Genomic DNA, 19,493 nt, shown 5'->3' on the forward strand with positions numbered 1-19,493 from the left:
ACTAACATGTAGGTATAGGTAACGAAAGACAATTAACCTTAGTGACTTTGGCTCAAAACATTTTCTCTTTACCTTACTATTGCCCTTAATACTAAGGCAAAATAATAAAAAGGATTTATGACACACCTGACCCAATTCTACTATATGTAGTCTAGGTAATAAGAAAATAGTTTCTATTGACCTTAATGACTTTGGCTAAATGGAAAACCTTTTTATTAATCTTCCTATTACCCTTAATCCTATCGCTAAAGTTTTATATTAACCTTCTTATTACCCTTAATACTATCACTAAATCTTTCAATTAACCTTATTACTACACAATACTATAGCTAAATCTTTCCAATAACCTTAATATTGCCTTCATACTATAGTCTATACCTAAACAATGAAAAACACTATAAATGTCAATGAGTAATTTTTTGTTCTTTATTTTTTATGTGAATAAATTTTTAAAAGGAAGACTTGAAGTTTGAAAGAGCCTGACACGAAAGGGTCACGATCTCATGCACTGTTATTGTGGATCTTAACATTATTAACTGTCATTTTTTCTTCGGTTTTTGCTGGTCGGTAGTGATGGATTCACCTCGTCAGGACAAACCCATCAGATGTATCGTCAAGCTGGGTACGCACGCAGGTTCCCATAGTCATCTGACATTGATGGGTCTAGAATCTTTGCTCAGTTTTCTTCCTCGGCTGCTGCTGTTGTTGGCGTTGTGATAGGAGGAGCTGCAATCACAAACAAAGATGAGCTGGAGACCATCGATGCCGACAAGCTTGCCTTGACCTGCAGGCAGCTGAGGCAGGCCATGATGCACCCTTCGTGTATCCCTATCAACATGGATTGGAGCCGGCGCGAGGCCGACTTGGAGTTGCCTGAGCCATCTGAGCTGCAGGGGAAGTCCATTGATATGGATCTGTTTATAGTGATCCATGGAGCAGGTTACTTAGCATCTGACTTAGCAGACTCTTTGTGTGAATTTTGAGCATCCATTCAGACGTGTGTGTGTTGGGGCCCCCCGGCGGGGTGGGGGGCGCTTTGTTTGTTGCTTAGCCACGCCAGCCTTTGCATTAATTTCTCTGTTTTTTCCTTATGAAGAAATAACATTGTATTCATTTTCGGAACAAGAACGGTGATTTGTTTGTCTTGTTTTTCCTTATGGAAGAGGAAGCTTTTGTTCATTTTGTAGCCGCTAAGAGTGGTGATATGTTTGTTAGTCTGCCATTCTTTGTGCTATATGCATAACTTGTACTAATGAACATGTTATGGCCCTTGTGATGGCATCACCCTGCTTGCGGTTCATTTCAGCTCCATTTAGCATGTTTTCTTCCTAGTTCTTATGTCATATGCTTAATCTATGTTATGAACACGCTATGGCCCTTATGATTATAGCGCCTTGTCTGGAGTTCACTTCCGCTCCAGTTAGCATGCTCTCTTCTTGGTTTTTGTGCCGTATGCTTAATGATAGTTCAGCATGAGATACTTCAGTTGCACAAGCCTCAAGGACACTTGCTAAGTCTTTGTGAGGCCATTTTGGTGCTAGTTGGGGCGTTCACACTCATGGAGGACATCTTGTTTGTGGATGACATTCCATACCTTCTCCTAGACTATCTTTTTCGGGTCTATTGTAGATTATGGACGATTGTTACTTCAACTTTTCAAATGATGTAACAGAACAGAGAAGAGACTCATGGGTTAGAGAGATTTAGGTCTTTGAGAGACCATGCATGACGCCTACCACACTTTTGAGAGGGGGTGCTTTCTCCTTCATACTCCAACCCTAGAGCAACTTCACAGTGTTCTTTAGAGACATCCTAAAAGTTCCCCTATGACCTGATCTTCATTGGATCATTGGGTAGGGGATACTTGTTTCCTTTGTTGAGCCACTAATTTTTGGGTTTATGCTTAATCTTAATTATCACGCATTAACCCCTAATTTAAGCTCCTTACAACAGCCCCAAAGAGCAATTAATGCCACATTATTATTATTTAATGGCTTATTTTTGGTACTAAGTCAAGCGCACTCCAAATCCTTTGTAAGTAGGAGTCTATGTGAGTACATCCCTTAATCCCACACATTCCAAGCAGCTATCTTCAGCTCTCACATCACCCATTGCTGCCCATGTTGAGAAACCAAGTCATTCAGTACATTTCTTCTCCTTCATTCCTATTTTGGTTTCCATTTACAGCCCCAAAAAGGCTTTATTTGGATCATTAGTTAGTGTGTGGGCGCCGCTCGAGAGAGCCGGGGCGCCACTTGTAAGGACGGTCATACCACCCAAGATTGTTGTCATCGATCTTTGCTTCCTACCCTGTTGGAGTATATGCATCTTCTCTCTGGCACTCTTTATACCACCTCACCCTTTTGGGCCACACAGATCATTTTGCATCAACTATCAGATTTTTATGCTCAAGGCAATAAGAAGCAGATGATGCGCACTAAGCCCTTGTGATCAAAAGGAGGCTCTAAGACCCCACGAGGTGATAAGCCCTCTTGGAGACTGCCACAATGCGCTATAGAGGTTTCCCCCACTCATTTTTGGGTGCAGTGGCTTTCCCAACCACTGGTTCTTTAGTCCACCCCACTGAGAGATAGTGGGGGTTGTTGGCTACATCTCCTCATCAGTCCACTCCATTGAGAGACAGAGGAGTTGAGAAACCAAGTCATTTAGTACATTTCTTTTCCTTCATCCCTATTTTGGTTTCCATTTATAGCCCCAAAAATGTTTTATTTGGATCATTAATTAGTGTTTGAGCGCTACCCAAGAGAGCTGAGGCGCCACATGAGAGACTCAATGGGTGCCACTCGAGACATTCTGTGCCTATCAATAAGGCATGGACTCTAGCCATTTGCTAACCACATTCATTTCTTCCGACACTGTCACTCTCTTCCATATTCTTCTCTCCTTTCTCCATCCTCTCCTCTATCATTCACACCCTGTGTGGAGGAAATTACGGTTCGTGGCTTCTACATCCATCTCCACATGGCGTTTCACAGCCTATATCATTTGGTGTCAGCCCTCCTTACCTGGTGTCATTATCGAGCTTGTGTTTGCAGCATTCTTCCATCTCCACCTGGTGTTTTTACAGCCTATATCATTTGGTGTCAGCGCTCCTTACCTGGTGTCATTATCGAGCTTGTGTTTGCAGCATTCTTCCATATGGGGTTAGTCTCCCAGCATTTGATGTCACCTACTGGGCTGTGTTTGCTTGGCTCCTTCATCAGGTGACCTTTCTTTCCATTAGGCATCAGCATCTGGGCTGTGTTTAGCAGTCTGGCATCCTTCTCAGCATCAGCTACAGTTCCGGCAGGCACCTATTAGTCTCTACAGGTTGCATTTTGCAGCATCTGGCCCCTCTGAGGCTGCGTTTGAGCATCTAGTAAGCTGTTGTGTGCTTCTTCAACCTCCAGAGGTCACATCGGTATAGCTGATGACATTCTTTCTCGACTCTGACGCCCTCAGAGGACTGTGGTTCACTCCCTCAACAGCTATCTCTTATCTTCAGCATTTAGTTTGATATCCTATTGCTGGAGGACTGCATTTTCCTTCTTTCACTGTGTAGGTTTCCTTCAGGGGCTGCCGCCTGATCAGAGAGGATAGTGCAGCCATCTTCAAGGCTTCAGCTCCAGTGCATTAGCTTGATTCATGTAGCATGATTTAGTTATTCATCATTCATCATCATCTTCTTCTGCCTTTTCTTTGAGTTTCTTCCTCTCTTAGTGTTTGTCGTACACTGTTTCTCCCCACAAACCCTACTCTCTCTGATATGGTATGAGTGCATACTGTTTTGTCACACTATTTTGACAGCCCACACCCCTTCTTGGAGGAAATCTTAGTTTGTGGAGCTCCTTTTGAGTGCTGCTCTTGCTCTCTATAGAGTCATCCAGCCAGGCAACCTGATTTGGAGAGCTTTTACAGCATTGCCTTCATCAAATACACCTTGGTCAGCTGCCTACAGTCTGTCCTCACCTTGACAACCTGATTCTTACCAGCTGAGATTCATCATCTATCAGGCCGCCCAGCTAATTGGCAACATCTATAGAAGGGCTGTCCTTGCATTTGCTGTCCACATGCCACCCAGCATCTGTTCAGCATCCAGCGGCTGTTGACACCATCTTCAACCCTTGCGTTTGCTGTTCAATGGATCTGATCAGCTGCCACCACCTGCATTTTGCTGCCAGGCAGGCTGCCCTGCTGGTCGCACAGATCCAACCTGTTCCAGACCGCTGATGTCATCCTACACCCAGACAGATCTGCATTTACAGCATTCTGGGCTGCCTACACTGCTGCCACCCTCACTTAGACATCATCAGACATATCCAGGCTTCTGCTGCTGCTGTGTTTCAAGGTCCATTCAGAGTATGAGGACATTCTTGGAGCTGATATCAGTGTCTCCGACTCCTCCTTCAGCTCACCTTATCCCCGGTCCCCCAAGACATAGAAGTTTCAGGCCCATTGTAACATATTCAGCATACAGCCTGATGCATACATACATTCATTCATCACTATCAGTCATCTTCATCTCGAGTTCTATTGTTCACTGTGTTTGTTGTACATTCTGGGTTCTCTAACTTTTTTCAAACATTTCTTTCTGTCTGTCCGCTATGCTGTTTCTTTTGAAATGGTTGGATTTTCTCTTTCTCTATTTTGTGTCCAAAATTAAGCTGAAGACATGGTGTTGAGAGTTCACTCTTTGAGTTCTTTCACACAATTAGAGAACTTCTATCATTTCATCTCCAAAATGAAATTTTAGAAATCGTATTGAGAATTCACACTCTGAGTTCTTTCATGGTATTAGTTATAACAGCTTCATTATAGAGTATGATTACAAGGGGCATTGGAGACATACATGTTCAGCTTTTCAATTGAAAATAATAGATGTTAATGCAATGAAATAAGGGCAACATAACTTTTGCTTATAGGTAACAGGTTATAGAAAAGGTGATGAGGTTGAACTTGCTGATCTTGTTCCTGCCTAGAGATTTCTATTCTTCTTTTTGCCTTTGGTATCTATTACTTGTTGTCTATGCAGAGCCTATAGATAAGCTGCAGCATTAGTTTCTATTCTTTACAACTTGTATTCTTTGGATTGATGAAGATTGCTACTTTGTGGTAGGACATCCTGTTATGTTTGTAAAATCAGGTTATTTGTGGTAGGACATCCTAGTGTGGTTTGTAAAATCAGGTCACAAATAGTCAGGCTACATTGGTCAGATGATTGAACCAAAAGAGATGATTACTGTGAGGGAGAGGTAGGTGACCACTTCATCATTCACTGTAGGCTGTTGCAAAACCTAAAACACTAGCAAAATAACCCGTAACATCATATACATAAAAAATCTGAGCCAATTAGTAAAGCCAATGCATGCATTAACAAAACTGTACATAAGTTACGTGCTTGGAAGTTGTGTCAGACTGTTTGCAGGCAAGAAGGGACATAATCCTACTATATTATGTACATTGGAAGTTAGGTGAGACTGCTTGTGCTAACAAAAAGGAGATTCAGCAAGGACAGGTGAAAAATCATTATGCCCTTTGCCATTATTTCCATACTTGTCATCTTCACATCCCTCACTGTGAGAGACTATTTGTTTCACAAATGGTAAATCTTAGCATCAAGTGGGAAAAGCATAATGCATAACTGCCTCACATGACACCATAGACTTCTCATCTTTTCCTTTTCAGCTCTCCAACATCTTGGATATTGCATACAGCACATGCACAATCCTTAGGTTAAATCCACATTGGATCATGGAGGGGCCTATGATCCCGAGAACAGGTTGTAACAATATGACTGGGCCATGAAGTGGATCTTCTCCAATGGGAGCCCTTCAAAAGGAAAGATCCAGAACACCAGCACGGGAAAGGTAGGTGTCTCTGAGGAACTTGAACCCACACTTAAATAGTTATGACTCCAAGCCCTAATCAGTAGGCTATTACTTCAAGGGCGGAGGTTGCTCGTGTCAAATCCCAAATCAAAGGGATTCTTGCAAAGAGTGATTGTTGTTAGTGTTTTGATTGTGTGAAATGCACTTTCATTCTGTCAACAGCAAGAAGTTCGACGTTGTGAAAAAAGTTGTGGTTCTGGCTTGATAGGAGAGTGACAATAGGGGACTGCCTTTTCTGAAAATTACCTTTGATTTGCTGCCATATTATTTCCTTTACATTTGCCAATCACGCACCTTTTTCTCAATCTGAAGGCTGAGTTTTTCATAGGATCTTTTGGGCACTTCCAAGCGAGTAGATCAGGTGTACACAAAGGAGGCTTAGATACAACACTTGGGAAGGCTGGCTTTGTAGCAACGAGGATATCTGTAAGATCTGATCTTGGCAGATGTGGACAAGATTTTTTGTTTGTTCATTTTACCTCCTTTCAGATTCAGAAGAAGCTTGTATGCCACTGATTGTTTCCAAGTTTTCTTCTAGGTCACAAAATTGAACTTGGAGATTGTTAGGGCATTGGCCTTTGGTGCGTATGCCTGATGATGCATCTGTCCACCAGCATATCAAACAGCCATTAAGCTGTTATTTGCTATTTGCCATAACTTCCTCATTCCAAATGTAATGTCATACTTATTGATATATTATGTGCAGAGGGAATTCCAGCCGTTGGCATATCTCCTTTTTCAGCCGGTTGGTCAACTTGTAGCCGCTCCGTAAGTACCTCAAGCTCCAGCAATTTCACATTTTACTGGGGTGGAGGTGAACTGGGGTGATGGAGCTAGAACATTGTTATCGTTCTCATGATGTAATATATCATAACTTTCATCTTGTTTACACGGTGTAAAAAGTTATTGCTAGACTTATTTTCTTACAAGTCTTCTAAGGTATTGGATGAGATTGTGGTCGAGGCTTACTTTGATTCTTCTCAATATTGCTATAGCCATGGAGTAGTGTGAATTTTGTGTATTTAGAACTCAGGTTTTCACTTTGCTACTCGATTTAAAGACAAAGGATTGTCAGTTTGAAACTAGTAGTAATAAGCCTTCTTTCAGTTTAAAGTGTTCTCTTCATTGGATACAAATCTATGAAACATAAAATTCTCAGAATAAAAAGGGTGAATAAGAGCATACGATTGAAGAAACAGCAAAATAGAAAGGGTGTAAGAGCACATGATTGAAGAAACTGCAACATGTTTCAGAGGTCATGTATTTCATAAGGAGGTGAATCAATAAACTTCTATGGCAGCATGCCCCCTATGTAATATTGGAATGTAATGCATTGACTAAGCAGACAAGATGTGTGTATCTCACACAAATGACTTTAGGCAGTGGAATTCTACCTAACAAGTGTGCATGAAAGATTAGAGTGTCTAACAAAACTTTGCTAGCTAGCAGTGGAGTTGTTGTATAAGTAGCAAGGGGATTGCCATCTTGCAAATCTCATAGTCCCAATAAAGGTATCATGAAAAATAACAAGCCACAAAACTGGTTCTTTCCCAAACAGATACCTTTCAAGGGCGGAAAAGCATATTTGGCGTCGGTTATAAGTGGTCCTCTTAGGTGGAAAACCACAGAGAGAATAGGTCAGTGCAGGAAGAAAACAGGGCAGCATAGGTGGAGCAGATAGTGGAGATAGAATGCCATAGGTGATGCAAGCAGAGCAGGTGTCAATCCAAGGAGGTTTGACTGGTGCCTTGAGTGGAGGGAGATCAAGCACCACGTCTTTGCTTCTAAGACTAAGCAAGCTATCATGGTTGAGATGACCAAACAGAGCATGCTAGAACGGAATGCCATCCATAGCATCAATGGCTAGTGCATCCTCTGATGCTCTCTCATAAGAATCTAGCCTATAGAGTTCATTGTACAATGTGCCCATGGCAACGAGGTCATCCCCATCACTTTAATCATGCACATTGCATTTGTCTATATGGTTTCTAATCATGAAACTAGCACATGCAATAGTTGAAACTAAAAGCAACTTTTTGTTAATGTTAGGTATATACAAAACATCTTTGAGCATGACACTTTACTACAACAATAGGAATCTCACCAATGCCTTTGATTGCACAGGAAGCATTGTTAGCACAAATGATAGATCCCTCCTTTGGTGCATCCTCAAAGAGAAACAAACCACAAAAAGAGGTAACATGCTTAAACCACCACTATCAAAATACTATATATCCTTGGCTTCTGTCCGAACATAACGTGTATCTCCACATCCTTCACATTTGCTGAATTCTCAGCCAAAGCCATGTTTGGTTGCCTCCTTTTCTCACTAGCAATATGTTTCTGCATTCTTCAATGACATGTCCATTTTTCCTATAATACTTGCATATTTTTACCCTCATCTTTAGTGACATGAGTGTCATAGGGACATGAAATTTTGAGATGCTTTAACCTTGTCGATAACATTTAATTAAGTTACTAATTAAATGTGCAAGGTTATTCAACACATGTGATTCACATGGCAGTTATATCATGGTAGTAGGCCAAGGACCCTGAGGATACAGTGGGTGTCAAAGGTAAAAGTTGTGATAAGTTATGCAACTGGGTTTTGGTAGTCATGATGTTAGTTTTGACCCTAGGATAGTTGTTTGGCCAATAAATGTTAGTGGTGACACTAGGGACTAGAATTAATTAATTAATTAATGCCAATCTAAGTATCAATAGAGGTTGGGGACCACTCCAGGTTGCAAATGGCCTAGCCAATTTAATTATGGATGGGCATAATTAATTTTGGGTAGGGTCAGAAGAGTTAAAATTAATTTCAAGATTATTTAATTTTGAAAATTAATTAAATGGCTGGATAATGTTGAAAAATGGATTTAGAGGGCTGCCACTTGGCAAAAATGCCCATGCAAACTTAGAAAACGTTTTTGGAAGCTGGGTCTGAGTCATTCAGCTAGTTTTACAACTTGGAGAGAGAGAGAGAGAGGCGGGGGGGAGTTGCTAGTCCATTTTCTGATCAAAGAACAACAATTTGCTGCAGAAGATCGTCATTTTGGGGCCTTAGTAGTAGGGAGACACACTCTAGGGGCTAGCAAGAGCATTGCTGATCAGGTGATAGCATTTTGGAGGTGCTTGGTAGTAGGTGATTGCATTAAATGTAGGTTGGAGCACGCAACAGGCAGATTTTAGGGTTTCTTGAGAAGAAAATTAGATTTCTCTCTCATCTTGGCTTCCTTTCACCTTCTTCAATCCATTCTCAGGAGATCTTAGCATTTCTCATCTATTTTGAGCAGATCTTAGCCAAATTTGGTGGATAGCAGAGGGATCTCGGATCTTTGCTCTAAGCCCTAAATTTTTGTAAAAATTAGGATTTGGCAGCCACCTTGGGACCCATGTCAATAGAATAAGGCATTGTATACTGAAATCAACCCTTGTAATTTGTTGTATTGACAAGGATTTCAGATGCCTAGCCATCTATTGTGAATTGGGGCAGCCATTTGGCTAGTTGGTGGTTCCATTTGTGTAATTTCTACGTGAAAATCAAGGGGCAATTGGCCCAAATTGCTTGCTGATTATTTGTACAGCAAGGGGCTTATGGATTAGCTAAGGAGATTAGAGAATCTCACCTTGTAATTGATCCATTGGCAATTTAAGTTAGAGAAATATTGAAAGGGGCATTAGTTTTAGGGCCAACATGGTGTCCAATGTCCAAGATTACAATGGTAAAGTGTGCATTTTAATTTATGTGAAATTTATACTTGCTGTAATTAGTTCTTCATTAGGTTATTTACCGCCCTATGCGGGGAGGATGCTGGTTTCGTGAGGGTCAAAAAGTGGGGCTGTCTTGCCTTTCGTTTTAGAATGAAATCTCAGCCATCTTTACCCTTATGTATGTCTATAAATGCATGCTCTCCCATAACCATACTCAAGCAAATTGAGTCAAGACTTCTCTTTTTGCAACATGGATACCAACTCATCAAATGAGTGTATATTTGCAATACCCTTTGCCAACAATCGAAGAGTAGTGTCAAAATTGAAGTAGGTTTTGACAAATCAACCAAGACAATAGACAAAAGAGATGCATTTGTGATGATCTCGGTGTTTGCATATTGGACAACACCTGATTTCTAGCCTATTGATTAAGCACCTATTTATGATCTAGTGGTTGATAAGAGGACTGCTATTTGGGAAGAAAAACTAGTCCTTGGATGGCTGTTAGGCACTTTATGGGACAGGCACAACAAAACAACCCACTTCAATTCTAGTAGAACCAGAGCAGCCACTTGCTAGGCACAATGTCACTTTGTTGCGGATACACTTGTAGCTATTGCTTGCAATGGAGAACCTCTCTCTTTCAAGGTTGCTTCATGGAGCGAGCATTGGATGGAAGCTATGTAGTCGGAGTTGTAGAATGGCACTTGCCGTTTGCCTAGCAAGTGTCATAGGGACATGAATTGTCGCCTAGCAAGTGCCATTTATGTGACTTGTCGCCTAGCAAGTGTCATAGGGACATGAATTTTTAATTAATTGTGGATGGCCAGTGGCCAACATGTGGACAAGATCAAGTAATTTTTCAATTTCCACATTTAATTGTCACTGAAAATTCATTTCTAGAGGCTGCTTTATGCATGGTTAAATGTGCCACTTGGTAGGAGAGAGAACATGCCATGCAAGGCTGGTACAACCTATGAGGAGTCATTTTGGGCTGGCTGAGGGTCAGAGAAGGTGTACTCAAGACGACCCAATTTGTGCTCAAATGCATGTGGTATCAAGGGGCAATTTAGGGATTTGTGATGTTCAAGACCTCTAGTGATGGAGAAGCCCGAAAAGATACTACGGGATCCCAAGAAGAAGATGTCTGAGACATAGTGAATTGGTTACATGTCATTCATGTGTCTCGCACAAACCAAGCCTCCATGATAGCGACATGATACTCTTTACAAGAGCACAGGCTCTAATATCATGTGAAGATATGCTAGGTTTTGGCTTACGGCTTTTATTATCAAGATAACAGAGCTCCAACCTCAATATTCAAATCATAGTCCATGCCTCTAGTGAAAACTAAGAACTCCTCCTATAAATATCCATGGATCGAGAAAAAAAGTCTGCTAGTCATGGGAGAAGATGTCACAAGTCTTTCCTACCAAAATACAAGAAAACTAGTTGTTAAAGCTATAAAAAACATTCTACTAAAAAGGACAAATTCGTAAGAAGAACCATTTGGTAGTGACAAGTGTATATCCCTAATGCCAACAATACTGCATGCATAGTTTTTTTGGAGACGGACGAATCCTGTCTTTCTAGCATCATAAGTAGAGAACCACTCCCTACATGGGGAAACATGAAATGATGCTCTTGAATCCAACAACCAATTTTGAGACATGCCACTATCCATGCAACCAAGAATGTATCGCCCAAAGAGGGTACATACAAAACATTACCATCATAATTGTTGCATGGATTTATCTGCTCTTTCTTTGCCTTGTTTTTCTCTTTCTTTTTGCCATCATCCTCATTTGTCTTTGTGTTGTTTTGCTTGTTCTTCCACTTGTAGTAGTCATTTTCAATGTGTCTCTTCTTGTTACAAAAGGAGCATTCCATATTCTTTTTGCTACATATCTACTTTGCCCGTGTACATATCTGCTTCCTTATATAGCATTCTTCATTGCAGATTTTTTGTGTTCCACTCTCTCTCTCTCTCTCTCTCTCTCTCTCTCTTTCTTCTCTCTCTTTTCACTCTCAGTTTTGGTCATATGCTTTTTCACCTCTTCACTTTGACAAAAATAGATGCCCTATAGCTTTCAGAACATAAAAAAAAGGTGGGAAAATCACATGAGCAGCCTGAATCACCAAAAGACATCAACAGAGGTTCTTTTCATCATAAAAAGCCTCTTCGTGCATTTGGATCAAGAGCACAGTCCATAGATATTGCGATCTTAATAAATCATCAAGTCTCCCTCTCTTTCCTTTTCTTTGTTACAGGCACATGTAGAGCCTTTGCTTAAGGCCCCATCTTGAGCCCTCTGCTTAAACCATCTACTTGCAAGCAAGCCCCTTGCTTCCAAGATACAAGCTGCCCTTCTTCTTAAGCAAACCCTGTGCTTGTATACATTAGAACTATATACCAATATCTTATCCCAAGTATCCAAAGCTAGGCTATTTTACTTCAATCCTAGCTACTAATGGGTGCCCAAATCAATGCCAAAATGGGCTATTGTTGCCACTAATTGAGCCTCAATGGCTCAAGCATGTGCTTGACTTCAATCTAGATTTTGGTGATGAGAATAGTACCTCCATCAACATGCAGGCATCAAAGCATCAATGTCAAAGAAGAAGCTCGAATCCTCAACCTTTGTGACAAAGCTTCACTTCACTCCTCGTTCCAAGCACGAGCTCTCATGAACACCCAATGCCACTTTGATACAAGTTGAGAGGGAAGCAATGGAGGTACTTGAGGGAGCAAAATGAAGTACCTAGGAGCTGTTAGGGATGAAGGATATGCTGAAGTCTCTCTAAGATGATTGTTTCTATGCTGTAGATAGGCGATTGCGTCTTCTTTATCTATCACAGCAAGGTATGTATCCAAGATTTTGTAGTGTTTCAATATGGAGGGGGGGAAAGCAATTAGCGTCCCATTGCCTCCATATGCGAAACTCAATGCAGAGGACAACCCTACATCTGATGATGAAAAGGCTGAAATGGCCAAGATTCCATATGCTTCAGCTATGGGTAGCTTGATGTATGCTATGGTTGCTACACTTCCTAACATAGCATTTGCGGTGGGAATGGTTAGCAGATACATGACATCTCCTGGTAGAAAGCATCAGGTATCATGAGATATCTTAAGGGCACAAAGGATTTGTGCATTTGCTTTGGAAAGTAGAAGGCATCTGTCGTTGGCTTTACGGATGCAGACTATGCTGGTAATCTTGACTACAAGAAGTCTACGTTAGGGTATATATTTACCTTCACAAGTGGAGCAGTTTCTTAGATTTCAAGGCTACAAAAGTGTATTGCATTGTCTACTACAGAAGTAGAGTATGTGGCTGCCACTGAGGCATGCAAGGAGGCTTTAAGACTTTCACATTTCGTGGGAGAGCTTGGAATTACTGAGACCCCTGTCTTCCATTGTGATAGTCAAAGTGCTATCATGCTAACATGGAACCTTGTCTTTCATGCAAAGACGAAGCATATATAGGTGAAATATCACTTTACTAGGGATGTACTTCACAGTAAAAGCATTGAGTTTGTCAAGGTATATACAGATGATAACCCTGCAGATTTTCTCATGAAGGGTCTTTTAGCAAAGAGGTTTGCTTATTGTCAACAGATGATGGGAGTTGGATAGTATATGCATTTTAGCTTTGTAAGGTATAATACGGTACGGTACGATAAAATACAGTACTAAATGGTATCTTATGATTTTATAAGGTATAGTATGATATTAGTATGAAAGAAAATTAAGATGATTTTTAAAACAACAAAAACCATAAATCATTAAATGATAGATCATAGAATACATGCTTAAAGTGAAAATAGCCATTTCATTATAGAATAAGATGAATACATAAGGGTGATCATCGTAGTTGCATGGGCTGCGCAAAATATGCGATACAAATACAGTCTAGCATATCTGATACAAAAAAGAGAGAGACCTATGAATCTATGATGAGGCATCACTATCATCATCATCATCATCACTATCATCAGAACCATCTGAGTGCTCATTAAGAGAGTTTGAAGATGACTTCTTGACATCGGATGATGAGACACACTCATATGCATCCTCACTGATGAGGTTACCATCATCATCAAATGATGGCTCCCTAGGTGGCGGCTGTGTAGGCAAGGGGGGGATGTCATCATGAGGCACAGGATATGAGCTACTAGAGCTCTGCCTTACATATGTTTGCAAGCCACTCAAACTATCCCTCCTCGATGATGGAGGGCGTCGAATGACCATGCCCCTGCTACCACCTACTCGAACTCCTCACCCACGAGCACGTAGACTACGAGTGCCACGAGTATCTGTTGCTATGACCTCTCCATCGACCTCCTGATGTATACTCGGAAGAGTGTCGCCCATCAACTTGAATGTATCAACATTCACCCACACAATGCAATGATGCACGTAAGATTGTAAATGCTAAAGTCTAAATTGTAAAGTATAAAGTTCAAAGTTCAAAGTTTAAAACAACAAAATTTAAATGTTATGATTAAGTGTTTAAACTTTACCTGCTTCGGATTACCCATGCTCATCATAGCCCTTATCATGTGTAAGTTAGTGCGGCAATAGACTAGCCGCTCTAACTGTTGTGTGCTAAGCCGATTGTGAATCTTTGTGTGAATGAGAGAATAGACACTCAAGTTTCTCTCACATGCACTCGAAGAGCAATCCTAGGTAAGGACCCTCATGGCTAAGGGCTGAAGGGTCTCTAATGCATATCCAAAGTTTTGCCACCAAAATAAAGCCTTCATAGGGAGAAGCAAAAACCACATGCTCTCTCTGATTTGCATAGCATCCTAGCTCCTCCAGCACTGCGTTGTGGTCATCCACAGGGACCACACGAGTCAAATAAGCAAGCTGTTCCGAACGGAACTCTCTATTATCCATGACCGCTGGTGGCTTGTAGGCCAGATGTACCAATGCGGCAAAACCATGGATGCGCTTATGCATCCATGCCCATCTCCTCTTTGCTATCTCTAAAACATGTGCATGCTGTGTCTTTGTGATCACTGTACAAGCACGTGTCTCCACCAATGCTACTCTAAAGAAGTGAATGAGAAGGCCCATGGTGGACCTCTCGTAATCACTCATACGTAACACCCTATAAAAGGGAGTCACGACAATGACAACAGCAGGGACTTTTTGCCAAAACTGCTCATTAAGGCACAAATGTTGCATGGCTTTGGCCTCATCTGTCTCATGCTCATCCCACTCATTCCATAGAGTGGACACCACTATCTGGTGCAAGACGGACCGCACCTCATAAAGGTGCTCCGGCAATAACCACATGTAAGCAAAGCAAGTTGAAGAAGGCTTATTCAACTCCACTATGCTATGCTCACGATACATCACAAGCACCTTTACCTTTACCGTGAAGAATATGACAATTGATGTAGCTTTGCAGATCACCCCTCTTCACCCACTTGAACTTCCCAATGTTCGCCATGAGCAAGTCCAAACAATGACTTGCACATGGAGTCCACACAATCGTGGGAAACTTAGCCTTAAGCAAACGGCCCATGCACCAACAATTCGATGCATTGTCTGTAACAACTTGCACTACATTTGAGGGGCCCACCTACAACTACAGTTTAGAAATTAAAGTAAGTATACTAACAATACTTGGAGGTTAGAGAGAGAAAGAGAGAGTTGAGCCTTTCAAGTACAGATGTTTCAAAAACTCTAGGATACCTATAGGTAGGAAATGGTGGACATGATGAACACAATGCATAAGTCTAGCTGTATGATTAGAGAGGCAAATTAAGGATTAATAACATTAATTCCAAAGTCTCCACTTAAGAATAAAATGGCAAAGTGGCGCCCATTAACAATGCTCAATTTCAGCCAAGACCTTGGTGCTTTGGATCAAATACCTAATGGGTAAGATAGTGCATAAGGCAATACATGCTTGTAAATGGAAGGTAGATCTAGGATACAATGCTGAATTTCAATTGATCTTACTCTAACTCACAAGTCAAAATATGGACTTAGACAAGGCATATGTGAAGAGAAATGGGGGTTGGGGGCCTTGGGGCCCGGGGGGAAAGAGAGGATTGAGATAGATATTAGAGAGAAATAAGAATAGGGAGATAGATAGTTATGCATAAATCAATTATCATAATGAAAGAAAGTGAAACAAATTTAAAAGGCAATGTATATCTCAATGATAGCTTGTCGAATGTGGCGGTAGATGAATGCGCCCGTCATTTTCCTTCCCCTCTTGCTGGTATCTATGGCCCGTAAAAAGTAAGTGCTAAGTGGACATGAGACGAGTATGTTGACGATGCCCCGTTTCTTACGATCACTCCATCCGTGGGTGAGAATGGAGCAACCATACTTTATCCATGCTGCTCGAATAGGATCAAGGGCTCTATCAATCCTCTCATTCTCTTCATTAATCTTTTTCGTCCTTATGCCGTTGTATATAACACCGGTCTATCCTTCACATGGATCCACATTGGCAATGGCTTTTACCATCTTCTTCCATTGCTCTTGCTTTAGGACATTGAATTTAAGATTGCACTCAATCACGGTACATGCAATTTCAATGTCCGCAAGTCGTTGCCTTTCTCTAAGAAAGGAAACCGATGCATGCGCATAATCGGGAGCTTGAGAGAGAGAGGATTGTCTCTACGGCACTGCATGAGCCTCCACTCTTTGTCTTTTATTGGGACCGGATGCGGATGTGGAGCCCCCTCCACCAATGGTAGAGGCCTCTCCTGCATCGGTTGAAGATACATCCACATTCGATACTTCCTCGTTAGTAGGCATAGGAGTTGGTGCCGATAAACCACTTCCTCCTCCTCTTGTGGATCCCTCTCTCATCTTGGTGACAATCTCCTCCGCGATGTTTTAAGGGATCTCCTTGCATGGAACAACTTGCCTCCCTGTCTTGGAAAGATGTTGGAGAAGTGGAGTTGCACCACTTGTATAGCGCTTCCCACAATACTTGCATGTCCAATGATGGGAGTTAGACTTCTTTGTGCTTCTCTCCATATGGATCGCATGCATTGAAGGTCTTGTGCTTCTTAGCAGTCATGGTACCGATGACGGATAAAGAGGCGAGAGAAAGAAAGAAAGAAAGAAAGTTATATTAACGTCTTCTAAAGACCAAAACTGGCCTATGAGACAAACTGTGATACAACTGATGAGGTCCAGCTATCCAAAATAAAAGTGCTGAATGAAAAGCTAAAAACTGGAAATTGAAAATACGGTGCTGTGAGTGTGATAAGTGTCGTGTATGTGTATGTGCGTATGTAGCTCTGATATAGATCTGCATATATCTCGGAATCTCTATGAATCCCTGCTCTGATATGCTCAAGAACTGTGTATAATAATGTGCCATCTTCGATGGCAGTGGCTGTGCAGGGCTGACCCATGTCCTCTGTATATAAATATGCCATATCTCCTGTCTGATGACTCTGTTCCTCTCAGAGAGAGAGAGGGTGTAAGTGGGAGCCTAAGTATCATATAGAAGAGGTGGGAGTCTATCAATGTCTAGCCCATGTCTGTCAAACCAAGCTCTAGTTTGTGCATACCATGATGCGGTATCCCCCGCTCGAGCCATCTCCTAAGATGCCATATATGCTCTGTATGCAATGCGATCTCTGCCCATATCCTGAAATCTGTGTGGGAAGCAGACTGTCTGAAATAATGCCTCGACTAGCATGGGCGGTGTGGCAAGCTCTGCTCGCACAATGTCATGTGGGACTGAGGCCTTGCTGCGAATCAATCTAGATATCATGATCACCTGAGGTCTCTCCATCAATGTCTATACATAATCGGCAAGGCCTGGCTCCCATATAGCTGCTCCATACATCAGTGCTGGAGTGACTAGAGTATCAAAGAGCCACCCTTTGGTGTAGGGCTCTTGGAAATGTGCCTGATGATAGTGTCGCTCCATAAGAGCCAATGCTGAGTATCCTCTAGTGAGGCGGTCACGAGCTGCCTGTGTCATCGAGAAAGTCCCTGAAGCTGCTGTAAAGGTGACTCCCAAATATACATATGATCCAGTGACCTCAATACTCCCTCCTGCTGCCATGAAAATACTCTGTCTGCGTATCTGAGCTGATGTATGGAATATAAGAACCTTGGTTTTACCAAGGTTCACTGTCATGCTTCTCTGTATGCAAAAATCATCCAATGCTAATAAATGCTGCTGTAATCCCTGAGCTGAATCTAAGACCAACACAATGTCATCTGCATATAGTAAGATATGAACTGTGGCTCCACTGAGATCTATACCTCCACCGGCTCGCTGTTGAATAAACTCTGCTATCTCATCAATGTATAGCCCAAATAGAGTTGGTGAGAGTGGGCATCCTTGTTTCACACCAATGGTGCTTACAAGGGGAGAGAGAGAGAGAGAGAGAGAGAGAGAGAGAGAGAGAGAGAGACATACACACACAGATGCTTGAGTCTCGACTCTTGAAACTTGAGTCTTGAAAGTTGAAAGGGAGGGAAACTTGAGAGGCTCAAGGGTTGGGGTAAAGTTAAAAGAGCAAGAGTGAGAAAGAGGGGATGGGAGATGAGAATTGCAAATGCTTTGATAGGGTGCGAGATAGAGGGGATGGTGTTAGAAGACATGGATCTAGAGCATGGCATGAGCTATGGAGGATGGAAGATGTAGACATGACTCATGTAGACATAGACACATACAAGATTAACTGTCATACAAGTGAATTAGGTTTTAAGATTGAGACTTTGACTTATAAACACAATCTTGTGTGTTTGACAATGACATAGACACTTGATTGAAGGACAAAAGTACTGTGACATTGCATTGAAAAGTGAAGCAAGTACATCATTATATAGTCTCTGACCTTTCTCCACTCTCCTCACTATGCATGTGGGATTTAGGACATCTCTTCTTGGAGCATACATCATTTGTCATTTCTCAACAACCCCCCTCAAATGATGAGTTCCTACTCTTGCTGGCTTTTGCCCCCCCCACAAGATGACATGGCCCGGGAGACTAGCTCATAGGCAGCCTAGTCAAGTTAAAGCTTGAAACTTTACATATTTGATAAGGGTTTTATTTTACAAAGCAAATCCACTAATGGGAACAAATTCCACTATGGGAAAACATAAGATCCACTATATGGGAAAGATAATTTCTTCAAAACAATCTGTTAGAGTTGTTGTTGATGGTAGAAGTATCTTCTTCTTCTTCTCTTTCATTCACGAACTGATTCTGATGGTTACCATTTTGCACTTGTTGTGCTCTTTTATGATGGAAACATTCACTGGCTATATGGCCATTCTTACCACAATAATGACATGTTATCCGATCTTTGTTGTCGGAGTTGAATCCTCGGTCTCCGCCTTTAGCTCCAGCAGCTCCTTTGTGCATAAGAGATTTTTCCTAGATTATGGGACATTATCTTTTGCATTCTTGTTCTTCTATTTATTCTCTTCATCAAGAAGAGAGTGCTCAATATCTTTCTGTGACAAATTAGATACATTGTTGAGAGTAGAGACAAGATTTTCATAAGGATCTTGGTTTACACTAGCAAGGAGTACAACAATGGCTTTATCTTCATCTATTTTTTTTTCCAGAGTGGCAAGTTGAGTTTTTAGACTTTTGAATTTGTTAATATACATAGTCATTGAAGTGTTGTTTTTTATTTCAAGCTTATAGAACTGCATTAACAACTTGACCTTAGAGTTTTTGACTTGAATTCCAAAGATCTTGTCAAGCTCATCCCAAGCCTTTTTAGCATCTCTGATGCTAGAGATATGATGCAATACATCATCAGATAGTCCCCAGGCAATGAGGCCTAGAGCCTTGTTGTTCATCTTTTTTCACTCCTTTAGGCTTTGTCCTGATGTGGTCTTCTTCAACGAACCCGTATTCATCATCTTCCTTCTTGCTA

General features: G+C 41.4%; 1 protein-coding gene across 1 annotated transcript in view; it reads left to right on the forward strand.

Moving 5' to 3' along the window:
• Positions 1-491: 491 nt before the first annotated feature.
• LOC148015242 (Amino acid kinase family protein) overlaps positions 492-19,493 on the forward strand; it is a 54,731-nt gene continuing 35,729 nt past the window's right edge. The window contains exons 1-6 of the mRNA XM_087665559.1: positions 492-622; positions 721-939; positions 6,217-6,314; positions 6,427-6,469; positions 6,595-6,656; positions 8,013-8,084. Of these exons, the coding sequence (XP_087521685.1) occupies positions 574-622; positions 721-939; positions 6,217-6,314; positions 6,427-6,469; positions 6,595-6,656; positions 8,013-8,084 (543 nt within the window). The 5' untranslated portion in view covers positions 492-573. The remainder of the gene's footprint in view (positions 623-720; positions 940-6,216; positions 6,315-6,426; positions 6,470-6,594; positions 6,657-8,012; positions 8,085-19,493) is intronic.

The sequence above is a fragment of the Lygodium microphyllum genome, chromosome 24 (genome assembly GCF_053477565.2).
Source record: "Lygodium microphyllum isolate KBCC chromosome 24, Lygodium_microphyllum_v1.1.10, whole genome shotgun sequence".
Taxonomy (NCBI): Eukaryota; Viridiplantae; Streptophyta; class Polypodiopsida; order Schizaeales; family Lygodiaceae; genus Lygodium; species Lygodium microphyllum.